The sequence below is a fragment of the Narcine bancroftii genome, chromosome 14 (assembly GCF_036971445.1).
Source record: "Narcine bancroftii isolate sNarBan1 chromosome 14, sNarBan1.hap1, whole genome shotgun sequence".
Classification (NCBI taxonomy): Eukaryota; Metazoa; Chordata; class Chondrichthyes; order Torpediniformes; family Narcinidae; genus Narcine; species Narcine bancroftii.
In genome coordinates, this window is record NC_091482.1 from 61,594,315 (window position 1) to 61,613,576 (window position 19,262).

The 19,262-nt window shown below is 39.5% G+C and overlaps 2 protein-coding genes across 6 annotated transcripts in view; one reads left to right on the top strand and one right to left on the bottom strand.

Moving 5' to 3' along the window:
* The window catches only part of megf11 (multiple EGF-like-domains 11), a 270,916-nt gene extending 268,987 nt beyond the window's left edge, over nt 1–1,929 (bottom strand). For 2 of the 3 annotated variants that reach the window (XR_011348711.1, XM_069910932.1), the window contains exons 1-2: nt 1,850–1,929; nt 1,132–1,194 (exon numbers count right to left, since the gene is read on the bottom strand). The gene's annotated coding sequence lies outside the window, so the exon portion shown is untranslated. The remainder of the gene's footprint in view (nt 1–1,131; nt 1,195–1,849) is intronic. The other variant, XM_069910933.1, reaches the window with a different exon arrangement.
* Nucleotides 1,930–1,970: 41 nt separating this feature from the next.
* dis3l (DIS3 like exosome 3'-5' exoribonuclease) overlaps nt 1,971–19,262 on the top strand; it is a 45,202-nt gene continuing 27,910 nt past the window's right edge. Inside the window, exons 1-5 of one of the 3 annotated variants that reach the window (XM_069911310.1) lie at nt 1,971–2,173; nt 4,094–4,247; nt 13,862–13,990; nt 14,758–14,893; nt 18,862–19,038. In XM_069911310.1, coding sequence (XP_069767411.1) covers nt 1,990–2,173; nt 4,094–4,247; nt 13,862–13,990; nt 14,758–14,893; nt 18,862–19,038 — 780 coding nt within the window. In that variant the 5' untranslated portion in view covers nt 1,971–1,989. Of the gene's footprint in view, nt 2,174–4,093; nt 4,248–13,861; nt 13,991–14,757; nt 14,894–18,861; nt 19,039–19,262 lie in introns of those variants that run through there. The other 2 variants (XM_069911311.1, XM_069911312.1) reach the window with 2 other exon arrangements.

The window sequence follows — 19,262 nt, forward strand, 5'->3', positions numbered from 1 at the left end:
GCTTTACCTAAGATTTTTTTTCAAATTGTTAAACAATCACATAAGACAATTCCTATGAAATAACAAAATTCCTAGAATTGCATTGGAAAATTAATTTGGGCTTACAAATTAGGAGGACTGGGACTTCCAGATGAAAATAAATATTATCTGGCTTCACAAGCAAGATTTTTAGCATTTTTTTTTAAGGAATTCACCAAACTGGGTTAGTATGGGGCTACATACTAATAGCTTACAACTTTATTTATAAATGGAGCACTAAAGCAATAAAAAGGAAGACAAGTAACTCTATCTTGGTACATGTGGTGAAAATATAGCAAGAAATTAATGAATTTATGGGGGAAAAAAGTGGGTATTTTGCTAAGAGCTCTGTTTTGTAACAATGTATTGTTACCTATGAATATGGATAACAGAATTCTAAACCTATGGTTACAAAAGGATATACGCTAAATAGCAGACTGTTATAAAGATGGTGTTTTGATGTCATTTGAACAAATGAGACCGACCTGTGGTGCACCTAATGGAACATTTCTATGTTTTCTTCAACTAAGAGCTTTCTTGAAGGAGTGATGGGGACCGGCATTGACTCCTCTGGGAGTTAGTGAAATGGAACAAATGCTTTGGATGGGTAATATGCCCAAATTTATTACCAGAACATATTTTACTCTTCAGTTAGAAAGTGCTAAACCTGGTCTGCAGAGATCAAGGGCAAGGTGGGAGTCCGACTTAGGTGTTGCAATACCAGAACAATCCTGGTCTGAATGGGGTGTGGATAATGTAACTTAACTATTAATGCAAGATATGGGTTGGTTCTTTACCTTAGCTGTATCTCACTCCACAGAAGTTGCACGAATATAACCCAGAAATATCAGAACTGTGTTTTAGGTGTGAAATAGAGGAAGGAACATTCCTTCATTCAACTTGGTCATGTGTGAAGGTTAGACCTTTTCGGCAAGAAATTTCTTAAGTATTAACAGGAATTACAAGGATGACCTTCCCAGGTGATCCAGAACTTTATTTGTTATGCAATTTTATAGACATAAGTAATGATCTTAGAGTTTCAGATTTTGTTTGTTTAAAATTGCACTAGCAGTGGCCAAAAAGTGTATTCCATCACGTGGACTCTCCAGTTACCTTGGTGAGGTGGATAGCAGAGATGGATAGTTGAATACCGATTCAGCTCCTCAGGTGCAGCACCTTCTCCGTTTTGATCGGAAAAAAGCGATTGGGGGGGGGAAAAAAACCATATAATTTAAGGAACAAGTATGATACCTTTACTAATGGCAACCATATATGCGTCGCTGCATTGGTAACCTTGTACTGCTGTCATAAATCTCGTTGTATAACTTGTCCAATGACAATAAAAAGCATTATTATTATTATTATTCTAACTGTGTTAGTGCCCAACTCTCATAATAAAATTCAAAAGTAATCTCTCCCTGACTCTTGAGGTTGTCAACCTTTTTCTCGCCAGTCACATCCCACTTTAAGTAATCCCTAGGCCATCAGTGCTCTGTGATTAGGAAGGGGTCGCTTCAGGTGGGAAGGGAAGGTGCTGAAAATATTTCACGAGAAAAACTGTCCATTGGACTCCTTTGGAGTCCTGAAACCGTGCACATAACGAGTCCATGAGGGACGATGGTTTTCAAAGTTTTTCTACCCACCTTAAGCACAGAGTGGGATGTGAGTGGAAAGAAATCTGAACTGTGAGCTCTGATGGTGGTCGAGAAGGTATTTAATAAAGGGGGGAGAGACAGAAGGGGGGGGGGGTACAGCTTGGGTTTGTGCATGTGTTTTGGTTTGTACAAAAATTGAATGTATATTTTTAACATAAAGGACACTTCACTCACACCTTGATGCATCTCAGCGAGATGAAGGACACCGTTGGACCAGCCTCGTCTGGACACGAAGGATTGACCCGCCCATGGGAGGGGAGGAGGGTTGGACTTCCGGGTCAATGCCAGCCACGCTTCCGGGTGGCGCGGGAAGGAAATGGGCGGCGCCGGGCGCCCGAATGGGCTCGCTTCGGCTCCGCGCGGTGCGAGGATGATCAAAACGGAGAAGGTGCTGCACCTGAGGAGCTGCCAGGGCAAGTGCGTGCGGGTGGTGAGGGAGCACTACCTGCGGGAGTCGGTGCCGTGCCGCAGCTCCCTGTGCCCGGCCCGCTGCCACAACGGTAAATCGGGCCGCAGCCCCCACCACCTCCCTCTCTCCCTCCACTCGCCTCGCCGCCACGGGGAGTGAGGCCCTGTCTTTGGTTTCTTGATCATTCGGCGGGGGGGGAGGAGGGGGGAGGAGGGGGAGGAGGGGGAGGAGGAGGGGGGGGGGAGGGAGGGGGAGGGAGGGGGAGGGGGGGGGGAGGGGGAGGGAAGGGGAGGGGAGGGGACCTGCCCCCATCCCCCGGCTCTTGGACCTTTGCCCCCATCCCCCGGCTCTTGGACCTTTGCCCCCATCCCCCGGCTCTTGGACCTTTGCCCCCATCCCCCGGCTCTTGGACCTTTGCCCCCATCCCCCGGCTCTTGGACCTTTGCCCCCATCCCCCGGCTCTTGGACCTTTGCCCCCATCCCCCGGCTCTTGGACCTTTGCCCCCATCCCCCGGCTCTTGGACCTTTGCCCCCATCCCCCGGCTCTTGGACCTTTGCCCCCATCCCCCGGCTCTTGGACCTTTGCCCCCATCCCCCGGCTCTTGGACCTTTGCCCCCGAGTGAAGAGGATGGATGCGTCATGTTTCAGACAACACCTCATGTGGATGTCCTTGATGTCTGGTGCCTGTGATGTTGCAGGCTGGGTTAAAAACTCCCTGGAGTCTGTTCATGTCCTGAAAGTTGGCAGTTATGCTCTCCATTGGTACGCCGGTGGAAGTACCGAACTGCCTCAGACACCTGGCGAGCCTTCTTTGTGATTTTTTTTTAATCAACGTGGAGATGTTGACACCCAGGAATTTGAAGTTATTGACCCTCCTCATGACTGAGCCCTCGATGAGGACTGGGTCGTGTTCCCCTGACTTCCTCCTGAAGTCCACAATCATCTCCTTGGTTTTGCAGATGTTGAGCGCAAGGTTGTTGTCTACACTATTCAACAAGCTGACCTGTCTCCCTCCTGTCCATTTCCTCATTGCCATCTGTGATTCTACTGATAACTGTGGTTCATTGGTAAACTTGTCGATGGCATTGGAACCGTGTGTTTAATGAGTAGAGTGGTGGGGTCAGCATGCATCCTTGGACGTGTTGATGATCAGTGAGGAGGAGACATTGTTTCCAACTTGAATAGGGGTTAATCCTCCAATTTATGGTGGTCTTGGTTGTGTCCTCCCTTCCTTAGCCACCTCCCTACCTCCCCCTCACCATTTTGTTTGGGCACCTGCCTACATTTTGCTCATACCTTGATGAAAGGCTAAAGCCTGAAACATTGGTTATGTATCTTTATCTTTGCTATATTAAAGTACGCTGCTTGACCTGCTGAATTTCTCCAGCATTGCATTTTTACTTACTTGTTTTGGTGATGGCGTTTGAGGAATATTGGTCACAGGAACCTGCTTGCACTTGAAATGTCGCTGAGGAATCATTTGTATCCAAGAGACATGTTAACATGTTCACCAGAGTGTGATCATACATGTTTAAATCTCAGGGATTTGTGTCACAACTTTGGGTCTTAAAGGACAGGTTGACACAAATAAAATAATCATGAAGAAAGCCTCTACTTCCTCAGGAGTTGGACTTGAAGGGCCGACATGGCCTGTTTCCGTGCTGTAAACGGTTATATGGTTATAATAAGAGAATATCTAATGGGGAAACTGCATTTTACAACATGACCTAAAAGATGTACAAAGTGGAATTAATTGCATACAAGTCAATTATCAGCCATTTTGTGTGCTGAAAGATTTCAAAAACGAACAAAAACTTTCGGGGGTGGGTGGGTGGGGGGGGGGGAATGTTGATTAGAAATTTGCAAGTATTTCCTTGTTTTCTAAATAATGCTGCAGGATCATCTGACTTGTAGGCTAATGCCCTCAGCTGGAAAGCATTTTTTTCCCCCTGCGATTAACATCCTTTTAAATTTTATATGCTGTTGCTTAGTTGTTTATTAATATTTCAGAAGGAAAATTGCTCTCAGAAAGTGCAACACATTATGTGATACCTGACTGGAAAGTGGTACAAGATTATTTGGAGATACTTGAGTTTCCAGAATTAAGAGGCATTGTCTTCATGCAAACAGCCTGTCAAGCTGTCCAGCACCAGAAGGGACACAGGTTAGTGCTGGTTATCTCTGTTTGACGGTTCTAAAGATGATGCAAAGTGAAGATAGCTTCCTTGTGTTAAACATTTCTAACCTAGAAGTTGTTTAACTGACCTCTACTTTGTAATTATAGTCAAATAATACAAATTATATTTTTTGGTTTTGGTTCTTTTGCCTTTTGATGTTAGTCTTTATGTGGAATTTAGAGCAACCTTAGCAAAGAATTTTGAAAAAGCAAGTGAGCAATCCAAGAAAGAAAGGTTACAAAAATCTCAATCAAAGAATTTGATTTAAAAAAAAAATAAAAAAAATTCAAAGATTAGAGCAATGGAAAGTTTTGGATTTCGGATTTATTGTCTGAGTACATACAACCCTGAAAATTTCTTTTTCCCGTGGGCGTGGCAGAATTTCCACTAATTGGTAGTGCAAAAAGTAAACTGTGCACAGTGTAAACATGTAAACAATCAAAAGAACTGTTAACAGGTAACAAATATAAACAACTACCTGTACAATGCAGAGCGAGCAATAACATGCACAAGAGTCCTTAATTGAGTTTCTGATTGACTTTGTCATTGTGGATTCTGGATGGTGAAGGGGTAGCAGCTGTTCCTGAACCTGATGGTGCAAGTCTTGTGGTATCAATACCTCTTTCCTGATGGCAGCAGCGAGAACAGAGCATGTGCTGGCTTTGATGATTGCTGCTGCTCTCTGAAAGCAGCGCCCCCTGTAGATGTACTCAGTAGTGGAGAGGGTTTTGCCTGTAATGCCCTGGGATGTGTCCACTACCTTTTGGGCGGCTTTACACTCCGGGGTATTAGTGTTCCCATACCGGTCAGCACCCCTTCCACCACACATTTGCCAGGGTTCCTGGTGTCATACCAAATACAAAGTGCTATTGTTCCAGAGGAAATGGTAGAGGCAGATGCAATTACAATGTTTAATAAGCATTTGGTCGCGTATGTGGATCGGAAAGAAGTGGAGAGATGCAGGCTTAATACGGGCAGATAGGATAGATTTGCAACACATGTACTATTCCTGATAGCATTATGGAAATATCTTCACCATCAATGGTTTGATGGCAGTTTATCATGGCCATCTTTAGAGCAATTAGTGATTAGCAATTAAAGATGGCCTTGCTGATAAGTCCCAGATTACAACAACTATTTTACAGATTCTTAACACTATTTCCCAGCCACTTTCATGACATTGTGTTGCGCAAGTGCAAGATTTTATTGCAAAAACTCGTGCTAAATTATGAATTATTTTATATTACCTTCCTACTTGCCCATTTTTGTCCTCATAAATCTTCCTTTATAGATCCAGTGGTAAGTTTCTTGACAGAGTGGTCACTTTCTCAAATTTTTGATCCTTCTTTACTGAAAATGCTCCCAATGATCAGATCTATGACCTATCTGGCAACTTTACAAACCCCTACTTTGGATTTAACACCATTTATAAATTCACCAAGTCACAGACTCTCTTTGGGAATTTGAGCTTTAATCCACAATTTAGATCAAACAAATAATGGAAGTGTTGCCCTTGAGTAAGTCAAACTAGGGTAGGACTTGCACAGGAAATGACAGCCCAAGAAAGTGTTGGAGAATAATGAGACCGAGGTGTGCATAATTTCTTGAAAATGGCAATTCAGGTGGGCAAGATGCTAAAAGCATCTGGCATGATTGCCTTTATTAGGAAGAGTATGGGATACAAAAATTTTGACTTGTGTAGGTGTTGGTGAGACCACACTTAGTGTAATGCTTGAAGTATGTTCCTCCAGCTTCAGGAAGGAGATCAATATGTTGGGATACAGAAGAGATTCACTGGAGGACTTGAGTTGAGGGGAGAAAGGTTGGTAGGTTTGGTCTTTATTCCCTAAACAGTGGTTTTCAAACTTTTTCTTTCCACTCACATACCACTTGAAGTAATCCTTATGCCATAGGTGCTCTATGATTAGTAAGGGATTATGTGAGTGGGGAAAAAGATTGAGGATCACTGCTCTAGACTCAATTATTTCTAAAATATTTTGGTTGAGAACATTTGTCATTGGCCCATTTCCTTTGGATTTGTGAAACTGCAGATAACCACCTTAAAGTGGTTGTGAGTGGAAAGAAAAAGTTTGAAAACTACTGCCCCAGAGCATTGGAGGCTGAGGGGTGATCTTAAGGAAGATGTTAAAATCATAAGGGGAATGGATTTCCAAGGTAGACAATTCTAGAACTAGAGAGCAAAAGTTTAAAGTGATAATGGAGAGATGTCAAAGAGAGCTGAGAGGCAACTTTTTCACTCAATGATCTGGAATGAGCTCCCCGAGGAAGTTTTAGAAGCGAATACAATTACAAAGTTCAAAGGTCATTTGGATGGATATATAGATAGAAAGGATTTAGAAAGATGGGAATGGATTTGAAAGGTCTGAACTAAATGCAGGCAGATGAGATTAGCCCAGAATGTCAACTTAAATCAGGTTGCATGAGTTGGGCTGAAGGTCCTGTTCTGTGCTTGACTCTATTGCCATATATTAATGGTCATTCTTCCCTAAAGGTCTCCCTTTCGCAATGGACAAAAGAAATCCAAAGTGGCATTTTTGGTTTCTTAACATGTTGATCCAGAAAGCATCTTGTGTGCATTCATTCATTTATTTTCCATCTTAATACAGCAAATTTGATTTGTCCTATCTCCATATGTTTGAAGTCTCCCATGATTGCTGTAATACTCCTATTGTTCAGTTACAACTATAGATAACTCCGACCAATGTTTCTTTGTCATTTCATACCTTGAGTTGAATCCAATTTTACATTGACAGACCTAGATCATTTCTTACCACTGGACTTGAGTCCACCTTATTAATAGTGCTAGCTCATCTGATTTCCCTTTTGCCTGAAATGTAAAGTACCCTGAAATATTTAGTTCCCAGCTTTGGACACCCAGCGGCCAAATTTCTGTAATGGCAATGAGGTTATGCCTAATTTCTACTTCTGCCATTCATTCATTTATCTGGTTGCAAATATTACGAGCCTTCAGGTGGTGCCTTTAATTTTGTCGTTTGTGCTTTCTTTACTTCAAATCCCTACCTTGGTCTATGTATTTGGCTATTATATATTCACTATCTTTGTGTTGACTTTATTTAATCTTGGTCCTTCCTGAATTCCCTTTTGATGTTCCCTTGCTAAGCTAGTTTAAATTTTCTTCACTAGAACCAGGATGAAGACTATGAGGAGAAATCTATCTGATTTATGCATGTACCACCAACCCCAAAAATAGTTCCGGTGACTCAGAAATGTAAAGCCTCTCTCTGGCACTATCTTTCCAGCTACATATTCAACTGCTTTACTGTTTCTGCACTTGTTAGTACGTGTAAGCAGGCGTAATCCTCAGACTGCTTTTCTTAAATCCTACATTTGAATCTCCTTTCCTAGCTCTCCAAATCCTGCATGACCTCTCCTCCTCTTATCCATGTGGGTAAATGGCACAGGAGATAAATTGATTGTTTTATACTGTCATCAAAATACAGTAAAAACCCCTGGTATCAAGCACTTATGGGGATTAGTAGATGCTGGATAAGTGAATTTTCTGGTTTCTTGAGATTGTGTGATTGGTGAACTGACCGTAAGGTCGGTGCCAATTTTAAACTTTCATTTTATTTTTTACCTATTTATTTTCTGCAGTTTTTTTGCTGCTGGTTGCTTGAATTCCAAATAACAGGGATTTTATTGGCTTTGAAAGGATTTTAATTAAATCAAAAGAACTTGATGGTATATTTCAATTTTCAAAAGAACTTGATGGTATATTTCAATTTTCAAAAGAACTTGATGGTATATTTCAATTTTCAAAAGAACTTGATGGTATATTTCAATTTTCAAAAGAACTTGATGGTATATTTCAATTTTCAAAAGAACTTGATGGTATATTTCAATTTTCAAAAGAACTTGATGGTATATTTCAAGAAAGAACTTGATGGTATATTTCAATTTTCAAAAGAACTTGATGGTATATTTCAATTTTCAAAAGAACTTGATGGTATATTTCAATTTTCAAAAGAACTTGATGGTATATTTCAATTTTCAAAAGAACTTGATGGTATATTTCAATTTTCAAAAGAACTTGATGGTATATTTCAATTTTCAAAAGAACTTGATGGCATATTTCAATTTTCAAAAGAACTTGATGGCATATTTCAATTTTCAAGAAGGTGTAAATGGTTACAATCAGTTAAATTAACTTACTAATGACATTTTGAGAAATTTTCAATTGAGGGTTGAGCATCTGCTAAAAGCCTTGGGCTACTTTAATCAGATGTTCAGTTCAACAGATTGCTATTCATTTTGTCCCTGTTGTTCATTTGTTTCCTACTGTGAGTTATATAGATTTCCATGCCTGGGAACATTTTCTTTCTTTACTGTTTCTATTGAAACATTTAAGGACTGCAAGATTCCTCGACTTTTTTGCTTCATCATATAGAAGTTTGAGTGTGGATTGTTACGGGCCCAGAGGACCCCAAACCCCATCAGCGATAGAAATTCACCAAGGCAAATGGTTAATTAAACAAAAGTTATTTTTAATTTTCTTTAAACATAAAAACAGGATCAAACTTTAACTTATTACTATTAACAACCCTCTTCTAATTCTAAGTGCACATGTATGTAATGTGTGTATAAGTTCAGAAAAGTTCTTTGATTCACAGTCCAATCTCACTTCTTACTCCTCCAAGTTCACCGGTTGCAGGTAATTCTTATACTGTGCACAGAATTTAGCATTTATGAATTTTCACCGAGCACTGGTGCTTAAATGGTTACCACTCAGGAAGGTTCTTTGTCAGTTTCAGAGCGAGATTTGTTGCTCGTTGGACACCCACAACTGATCCCTTTCAATCAGCCACTTCAGTGTCTTGCCAAAGAAACTTGCCTCATCAGGGTTTTCCAAATGATAACCTCTTCTTCCAGGTTACCACAGAGTTCCTCTTGGTTCCCTTATTTCAGATGAAACATTCTAGCCAGCCATTTCCTCTTGTATGGACCACAAGAGTTTTCAACAGGCTGAACTCACGGTGGGGGGGGGCGATGTAATATTGTAATCATACCATTTTAATTTTTTTTTCTTTAAATGTAATTCTCTATTGTATTCATGTTATAAAATTTTAAATAAAGTCTTCAAAAAAAAACAGGCTGAACTCAGAACTCACAACCCATCTTCAAAATAGGGTTTAAACAAACTGCCAACTTTTTGTTGCAGCCTCCAAAAGCATCTGCAGATACCAGTTTTTCTCTCTCTCTCTCTCTCTCTCTCTGAGAAAGCCTATTTTTGTTCTCTCTCTGCTTGCAAAACCACATTATCTTAGAACAGCAAATTGCAGCCAGATAGATTGTGGCACTGGACCCAAACTTCTGAGTCTGTTCATCTCTTGCTTTTGAAACAATAATCCATTTACACCTGCTTTTGAAATTCTTTAGCAAAGCAGTCTTATTATTTTATTGTCTTTGCAAGAGCTCAGTGCCTGCATGACTGGCTTCATCCAAGCTCTTGCATTTTAAATGAGATCTGTTTTGTGAAGTGTTTATGTGAAGTGACCTACTCTCTAAACCCCCAGAATCTATCTCCTTTAAAAAAAATCTATATACAAATCAAAATATATATCCGTCACAGACTCAATACGATATTTTAAGAACAGTAAAAAGTTATGATTAAAAAGAAAAATCACAGCATTTTGCATTTGCATAGTTTTTTATATTCTCCTACTTCTTGATGTTGGACATGGAGGCAATTCAGTCTGTAGAATCTACACTGGCTCTCAGAGTATACCCTTTGTCTGATTTTTTTTTTCCTGCTTAGCTCCTTGTAAACTCTTGTGCATCCATTGTCTCTGCCTCATTTTCCTGCCTTAACCCACCTACGCAAGAACAATTTATAGTAGCTAATTAAGTAACCAGCAAGTATTTGGATGTAGCAGGAAACCAGAGCGGCCTAGGGAAATGCCATATAGTCATGTAGCATTACTTGCCTCAGCACTGTGATTATGGTGTGACTCTCACAACCATGAGCTCAGTTTAACGTAGTCTAAAGTTGGTGAAAAATCTTCCGCAAAATCAAATGTTATTAGAGGTCACAGAAGAAGTCTGTGCAATAGTCTTATTATTGTATTATTGTATTATTCCCTTTACTTGGAATCCATTGGGCTTGCCATGTTAAAGCTATTAAATTGAATGATCATTTTTATTAATAATTTAAATGTTCAGTCTATTCCTGAAGATTAATGAAGTGTTAGAAACAGAGGTTAGTTCTTCAATATTCTGGTAAGAAGAACATGTTGATATTTGGGTGTATACAGGTTCTCCCCAGCTTTCGACCATCCGCACATACAACCAAATTTTTAAAAAATATATTAAATGTATGCAGTTTATGTTGTATTTGACAATCTATAACAAAGATACAGGGCATGTAAGACCCAAAATGTGCGTTCTTACCTTATTAGTTGACATCCCAGGGTCCATAGATTAGGTGTGGCGATCTTGATTTCAGTGCGCATACGCGAGTCTTTGGTTGGTGCATGTGCACTGGGATTGTGTATTGGAGTTCGGTTGGTGCATGCATGAGAGTTAAGGCTGCAAATTCAATATGATCAGGGATGGATGGCCATACCCGGCCTATGGACCCCGGGACGCCAACTCAGAGGTAAGCATGGACCACAATGTAGAAAGATTTGCCAAGGTTGATTGACAAATTCAGGAAGCTTTAAGTTGATATGGTCAAATCTACAATGAAAAAAAAATTGATTAAAAAGTTTGCTTTAAGACTTCAGTACTCCACATGGGCAAAATTCCAACTTGCATCCATTTTGAGAGACAACCGATCCTCAGATCTCAATTATGGTCGCAAGTCAGGGAGTACCTGTACTTAAAATAAAGCACTTGTAATTGATGCCTGGAGATTCTAACCTCAATGTTTGTTGATCAAGTTGAAATTGAAAAGCTAATTATATTCTGTCACTTTCCTTATTAAAAGGTCAATATACACAGATCTGATCACATTTTTTACTTTTATAGATTTGCATCTTTAAATTGCAGAGTAATGGGTAGTTTTACAGTACTTGTATTGATTAACACTGGTGAAGATGTAAACATTTTGCTTTTCAGTCTCTTATTATATCCCTCTTTGACTTTGTTACTGATTCTCAGGATGTGTTCACATCTCAACTATACCAAAAGATAAAATATGATATTGTAAGGAGAAGTTAATTGAACCCCATTACACATTAATTACTTCTGTTAATGGTTGATCCTTATAAGCACTTTTCTTCTGGACTAACGAGATTACGTTTTATATTGTAATCAAAATAATTTTGTTAGGTCTTGCTTAAATTCCTAATTCTAATTTAGTCTTTGAACCTTTAGTCAAGCTGTTCTGGTACAGTTACACCTGAGGACAATGTAGAAAGTTGCTCTGCATTTGGTGGGGGGGGGGGGGGGGGGGGGGGTAAAGAATAGGGACAAATTCAACTTGTCAATTTACCTTTGATCAGCGAAATGATGGCAGTGTGGTTGACATTGCTGTAAGCAGTGCTTTATCAGCTATAATTCACCAACTACCCTACTTAGTTTGTGTTTGGCTAGAACCATTCAACTCTTTTTCACAACCTTGTTCAATTTCAGAGGTGAAAGTGAGTAGCCTTGGTCATTTTAGACTAACTGTAATTAAAGAGCCCTGGAACAACGTCAATGAGCATCAAGGGGAAAACACTCCAGTTTATGGAGTCATACCTCACACAAAGGAAAATGGTTGTGATTGTTGGAGATTAATCATCACTCTTCCAGACAATGCTGCAGGAGTTCCTCGTGGTAGTGTTCTAGGCACAGCCATTTACAAAAAAAAAATACAGCTCTGTAACATGCCGCCCAAATTACACCACATTAATCTCACCCTGGTATGTTTTTGAAGGGTCGGAGGAAAATGGAGCCCCCGAAGAAAACCCACACAGATAGGGGGAGAACGTACAAACTCCTTACAAACTGTGCAGGATTTGAACTTAGTTCTGGTCCTGATTGCTGGCTTCATAAAGGTGTTGCGCTAACCACTACGTCAACCGTGCTGCCATCTTTAGCTTCTCAAAAGTCAATCACTTAACGACTGTGGCGACAAAGACAGGTGTCACTGATTCACATACTAACATTCCAAAGCCTTTCCACCATGTGCAACACGCAATTCAGGAGTGTGGTGGAATACTGTGTACTCTCTACCTGGATAAGTGCAGTCCCTTAGAATGTTTGGCACCATCCAGGATAAAACCTCCTACTTGATTGGTGACCTGTGTACCACGGAAACATTCATTTTCTCCACCAGTCTGGAATATGTGCTGTCCACTGGTTAGTCATCTAACCTACATTTTCCCCTGCACCCCCCAAGATGCATACCTTCCTGATTTGGATATACATTTCTTCTTTCATTTTAGACATACAACACTGCAACAGGCCAATTCAGCCCTTGAAGTCTGTGCTGCCCAATTTACACCCCATTAACTTACATTCCAATGTGTTTTTGAAGGGTTGGAAGAAACTGGAGTCCCTGGAGAAAACCCATGTAGACACAGGGAGAACATACAAACTCCTGACAGACAGGATAGGATTCAAACCCATGTCCAATCCCGATTGTTAGCACTGTAAGGGCATTGTGCTAACCGCTACACCAACCGTATACCATTTGCGGGTCTAATTCTTGGATCAATCTCTGGAAATCCCTTCACTGGAAGGACTGCCGAGGTTCAAGAGCAAGGCTCACCACCACCTTCATTTAGGGATGGGCAATAAATACTAGCCTTGAGTGGCACCCAGATTCCAAGGTGGATGAGGATGGAAAAGCAATAAATATTTTGGAATGGATAGCATCCTATCATTTGAAGTGACAACGCATAGTGCGTTAAGTTACATACCTTGAACTGTTGTGTTCCATGTGGTCAGTCCAGATACTGGGAGAAAGCACTAGGTGAAGGAGGAAAAATGAAACCCAGTCACTAGTCCAGAGCAACATTCCTATTCCATCTACATGCATTGAAACCAAGAAGGGAAGTTGAGTGGAAAGGCTTCAACAATTCTCCTTTAAAAAGGGAGGGGGGGGGGAGAAAAAGTCACTGTATATGTGTGAAAAAGAAAAAGTGTATATCATGGCTAACGTGATTTATGGTGTGAAAAATAAAAAATTTAAAAAAAAAAAGCCACAATAAAAGAAAGAAAAATCAATTAAAAAGAAAGAAAAATCTCAAAAACTTTTGTGCACCATCGTTGACTAGCTGCACTTTTCTCATAAGGACTGCAGCAGTTAACTTAGTGGATTACCACAATCTTAAGATCATTTAGGGATTGGCAATAAATGTCAGGCCTTATCAGTGATGCCCAGGATCCCAAAAAATAATAAAAGAAATGCCATATATGCTGATGAAGGAGTATTAAATATTTTGGGTACAAAATATCTCTGGTGAAGTTAAAACTACCATGCATATACCCCACCTTCATTGATAAAAAGGAAGGGATCTCAATTGGCAATGATTGAAGAAAAGGAAAGGAATAGTCTATTTAAAAAAAAAACCTTAATTATGGAAAAACTATTAGAACTGGCCTGGTTGCATCATCAATTGTTTCATTGCAGGCAGTATAACAAGCTGCGGAACCTGCTGAGGGATGGACAACATGAATGTGTTATGTTCTTCAATGAATTTCAGTTGCACTCGTACGTTCCAAGAGAGCAAGGAGAATCTCTAGAAAAATGGCAGACCAGGTTTGTCATTGAAATTCAAATTCGATCTTCCTAGTTTTTAGAAATACTGTAATTAATGTAAAAATATTGTTTACTGGTCTCACTAATCTTTTATTCACTCCTGGAATTTAAAAGATATTTTATTAAAAATGAATTGAAGTATAGCTTCATCACACCTTGTAGAAAAACATCCACAATTCAGGATTGCAAGAAACTATTTTGAGTTGATCAGGAACCATTAAGGCCATCGTTAACTATCAGGCTGCTTTTCTCATCAAGGATTGATATGAAAAGGGCCTTAACTACAAGATTAAGTGTTGCAATATTTTCAAATGGAGGGCAGCAAAAATGATGGGGCTGTGAGGCTAGTGTACTTGGGCATCTTTGTCTCATTGCATTATATTAAGCACCTGTCATAGAGTGTAGAAAAAGGAACAATTATAAAGGAATTTTGAAAGATAAAGTTACCTGATTTTGTGGCACTAGTAATGTAGGAAGGAAGATGTCAGAAATCCAGGTGTTCAGCATTTGTTAGGCTCTGTACGGGAAGTATAATTTGTCAAAAGGAGGCAGTTTATGGGTGAATTTATACATATTTTGATGTAACAATTCTTTTATTTTTAGAAGACAGCCAAGGAATTTGATTAATATAACTTTTTTTTGTATTTAGGAAATTTGGAATTAAGAATGAAGGGTTTATGAGCTTTAAGCTGATTACATACTGTGAACATAATTGTTATTTCAGTTATACATAGAAAATTAATAAAAATGCTAATTACTTGTTCTAGGTGTATTTACTATGCCACAGTCTGGTATTATAATCATCTTGCAGGACTAATGCCAGTTGTTATGGTTACTGAAGATGTTGAAGCCATTCAAAAGTATGGGAGTGAAACAGATGGTGTGTTCGTTGTATCGTTTAAGGTAAATGAGCAGCTCATTGATATATGATGGAATTGATTGAATGATCTAGAATATTCTCATGAAGTTGTGTGCTGGGATTTTACTGGATGGTAAATAGTTAGCTATGGCATCAGTTGCAGGAATATGGGAAAGATTTCAAGGATGATATGGGCTTTTGAACACTGGAAAAAGGATTTGATGGCCAAGGCAAATGTTCTAGTCATCTCTGTAGACCAGGTGGTCTCAATATTGGGTAAATTGTAGAATTTTGATTTTTTTTTTCAGAAATGTTAAGAATGCCACTAATAGTTGTTAATGAATCTGAAAATAAAGAGTGGAAGATTTCAGGAGGAGGGAGAGGGTGGAAGAAATGGGAAGGGATAAGAAGGAGTAAAGTGGTAGGGGTGAAAGATGTAAAGAAAAAGGCAAGTCTACCCCTCTGTAAACACCCTCCTCCCTCCCCTCCCCCACCCACTCAGATGGGGCATTTGATTTTCCTTCTTGATTGAAAGCCATGTTAATGTCCTTGTGCAAAGAAAAAGAGAAGCTCATTGATCAGGCAGCCTCTGTAGAGGCAGAGGGAGAAGTGACATTTTGCATTTCTAAGTTCTTCCAATAGATTTTTGTCCAGCATCTGCAATCCCTTCTGTCTTTATATCGTTGTATCTGTCTCTCTTCCTGACCTGCTTCCTATCTCTCTCCTCGCCTTCCTCCCCACTATCTCTTCTACCTGCTCATTCCATCTGCAGTCTCTTCTGTCTTTATATTGTTATATCTGTCTCTCTTCCTGACCTGCTTCCTATCTCTCCTCGCCTTCCTCCCACCTGCTCATTCCATCCTTTTATCTTCAATTATGTAAATTAGCTAAATGAACATTATAACATAATAAGAGATAAACAAGAGAGACTGTGTATGCTGTAAAACTGGAAAAGCACACAAAATACTGGAGGAACACACTGGGTCACTTAGCATCTATGGAAGGCAATATAGATCTTCATTCAATAACGATGGGCGAATTCAATGCAGGTAGAATCAGATAATAGCAAAACTATGAGCAAACAGATTGGCTGTCTGTGTACCAAAAATAGTAAAACTTGACGAAACTGGATTTATTAAGAAAAGACAAACAATGGACAATATCTCTAAGTTCATTAACTTAATCCATGCAGTACAAAGAAAGAAGACTCCAACAGCGGCGGTTGCTTTTGACGCAGAGAAAGCCATTGACAGGGTAGAATGGAATTATTTATTTAAAGTACTACAGCGGTTCAACCTACCAGAGAAATATATTAATTGGATTAAAGCATTATATAAGGGACCATTGGTGAAGGTGACAGTAAATGGATATATAATCGAACCAAGGTCAACTAGGCAGGGATGTCCACTATCTCCTGACATTTTGTTCCTGATGAAGGGTTTTGGCCTGAAACTTCCAACAATTCCTGATTGCGACAGATAAAGAGCATCACTGGTAAACGGTCATCAAGAGACTTTTGGACACATTGGCCTTCACAAATCAAAGTTTTGAGTGTAGGAGTTGGGATGTTACATTGAAGTTATATTAGATATTGGTGAGGAAATTTGGAGTAATGGTGTGTAGCTTTGGTCACCAACCTGTAGGAAAGATACCAATAAGATTGAAAGAGTGGAGAGAAATTTTCCACGGCTGTTGCTTGGATTTGAAGGGCTAAGTTATTGGGAAACGTTGAATACGTCAAGGATTTATTTTCTAGAGTGTAGGAGAATGGGGAGATTTGAGACCCCAATTTCAGTCTGAATTTCATGGTTTTTGCTCCTATCAGTGGTATAAGATTTCACCCAAATATATCAGTACCATACATGTGTTGACTGAGCTGGTGTCATATTGACTGAGCTGGTGGACATGGCCAGTAGGTGGGTGAAGCATTGCCACAAAGCGATTCACGGTTTAGACTGTTTCTAGCTTCTGTCTTAACCAGTTTAATTTTTTTTAATCAAATTGTTATCATGGAGCCACCAGCAAAACAAAGAAAGTATGAAGCAAGTTTTAAGTTAGTCTTTGAATTGGCCAAGGAATCTAACAACTATGCTTCTGCAAGGACGTTTGACATAAATGAAAATATGGCAAGAAAGTGGAGAAAGAATTAAGATGTTTTAAGAAAAATTCCAAAGAAATAATCTTCATTGAAAAGAGGAATCATTCATTGGCCAGAATTGGAAAATCACATTGCAGAATGGATACTGGAACAGAGGCAGGATTGCTACATACTTCCAAGAAATAACATCAGAGCATATATGCAAGGACAAACCCAGAACACATTAGAGATTTTAAAGGTACAGAAGGCTGGTGCAACCATTTCATGAACAGGAAAAATTTGGTAATAATGTCTGCTAAAACAAGCCATTTAAAGATCATGTGTATGAAGAATGGATGATGAATGCTGAAAAATCCTTTACAAAAAGCGGGGCGATGTGTGCTGCATCCCTTGATGTGCTGTGTGATTTTGTGATCAAAGCCTGGGATAAAGTGAAAGTAGAGACTGTAATAAAATTTTTCAAAAAGTGAGCTATCTCTAATGCAGTGGATGGTACGAAGGATGATTTATTGTGGGACACTAACAACGAAGCCAACGCACCAGGTTCAGACTGCGACCCGTATGATGACAGTGTAAGCCGTGAGACTCCGGATGTGCTTGCTGAGTCCTATGCCTTAGACGATGAAGCGAGTGATTGTCGAGGATTTTAAATGTGTGTGGTTTTCTTTTAAATCTTACAATTCTTTTACTGGTTTAACACAACACTGGTAATGATTTTTAGTGCAAAATAAAAATTGTGCACACTGCAGCAGCTTTTTTTAAATATACTGGTATCTTAAAAAAATGTTAAAGGGTGTGGTCTGGGTGGATTATTGAACCAATCAAGTGGTATTTTGAGTAAAATTTTAAGGACACCCCTTTTGGGGGGGGGGGCGTGTTTTTTGGGTGCTTCAAGTGTCATCTTATCTACTGAAATATACGGTGTGTATATATATAATTTTGAAGGTATAAATTGGGTAAATGCAAGCAGCTTTTTCCACTGAGGTTGGGTAAGTCAAGAATTAGAGGACGTGGGCTAAGGGTGAAAGGGGAACTGGGGGAATTTCACTCAGGTGAGAGTGGAATGTGCTGCCAGCGGGGTTCAGTTTCACCATTTAAGAGAAGATTGAATAAGTTCAAGGGTAGGAGAGGTTCGGACGACTATGGTCTCGGTGCAGGTCCAAGGTCTAGGTGGAAAAATAGTTCAGTACACACTGGTTTTGTGCTGTAGTGTTCTAAGGGTTTTGACCTTCCATAGATGGTGCCTGATCTGAGTTCCTCCAGCACTTTGTGTGTTAATACAAGATAATATTTTGTTATAATTTCTTATTGCTGTCTCTAGATGGCAGTCGTGATACTGAAAATATTTCTTCAGTGGCGCAGGTGGTACAGATCCTGAATAACCGTTCAAAACGAGCAGATTCATTGCTATGCATTTTAACAAAATTTGGCCTAATTTAATTTTCAGAATAGTGGAAGATTGTGAATTGTCAGAAACCAGCAAGAATGCTTTGTACTCAATAGTAAAATGAGTTATCTGGGCATCAGTGAGAAGCACGAGTCATGAACTTTGTAATGCTGGAATGATGGGTAATGGGTTAAAACAGTTTAAAATTCCTTTCCATCCATCAGTCAGTTTAATCTCATTGAAACCAGCTGTTTCATCCAGTTGTTTGTTGCTAATTGGAGTCTTACTGTAGTTGTATATACTGGCTACTGGGTTAAACTATTTTATGAACATTTTCTCACACCAGTAAATGAACATTTACATTCTGGTAGTTTCCAACCTTTATAATGGAAGGTTGCAACTTTGCGTCAATCTTTTTGTTATTATATTTTACACAAGTGGTGTTTCTTGCAGTGACATACATTACTTAAGCATTGAAATGCCAACGAGCATGTCACAAACAGTTTTATTAAGGATTTTCTTTCTAGAGCTACTTGGAGAATTTTTGGCCTGACCTGGATGCAGTGCACCAGCTATATGAATCTATTGTTCAGGCTCGGAAAGAACGAGAGAATGAAGCTCAGGAAAAGAATGGAAAGGAATATTCAGAGCATCGACCTTTGGAACTACTGGAAGCTGGCATCAAAACTGGGAAATATATTCAGGTAAGCTGATAGATGCAGTCTCAAAATGGCAGTAGTTAATTCCTTTCTGAACCCTGTGCACAAAAAGATTGATGCAGTTGGAAGAGATGCTGCCGCACATCTACTCTGTCACATTGATTAATAATAATGTGCAGTGGATGGAAAAATATAGTATCACAAAGTATTTCAGATAAATGGTTTTTTTTGCTCAGTTTCAGCGATGTATTAAATTCAGAAATATTTCT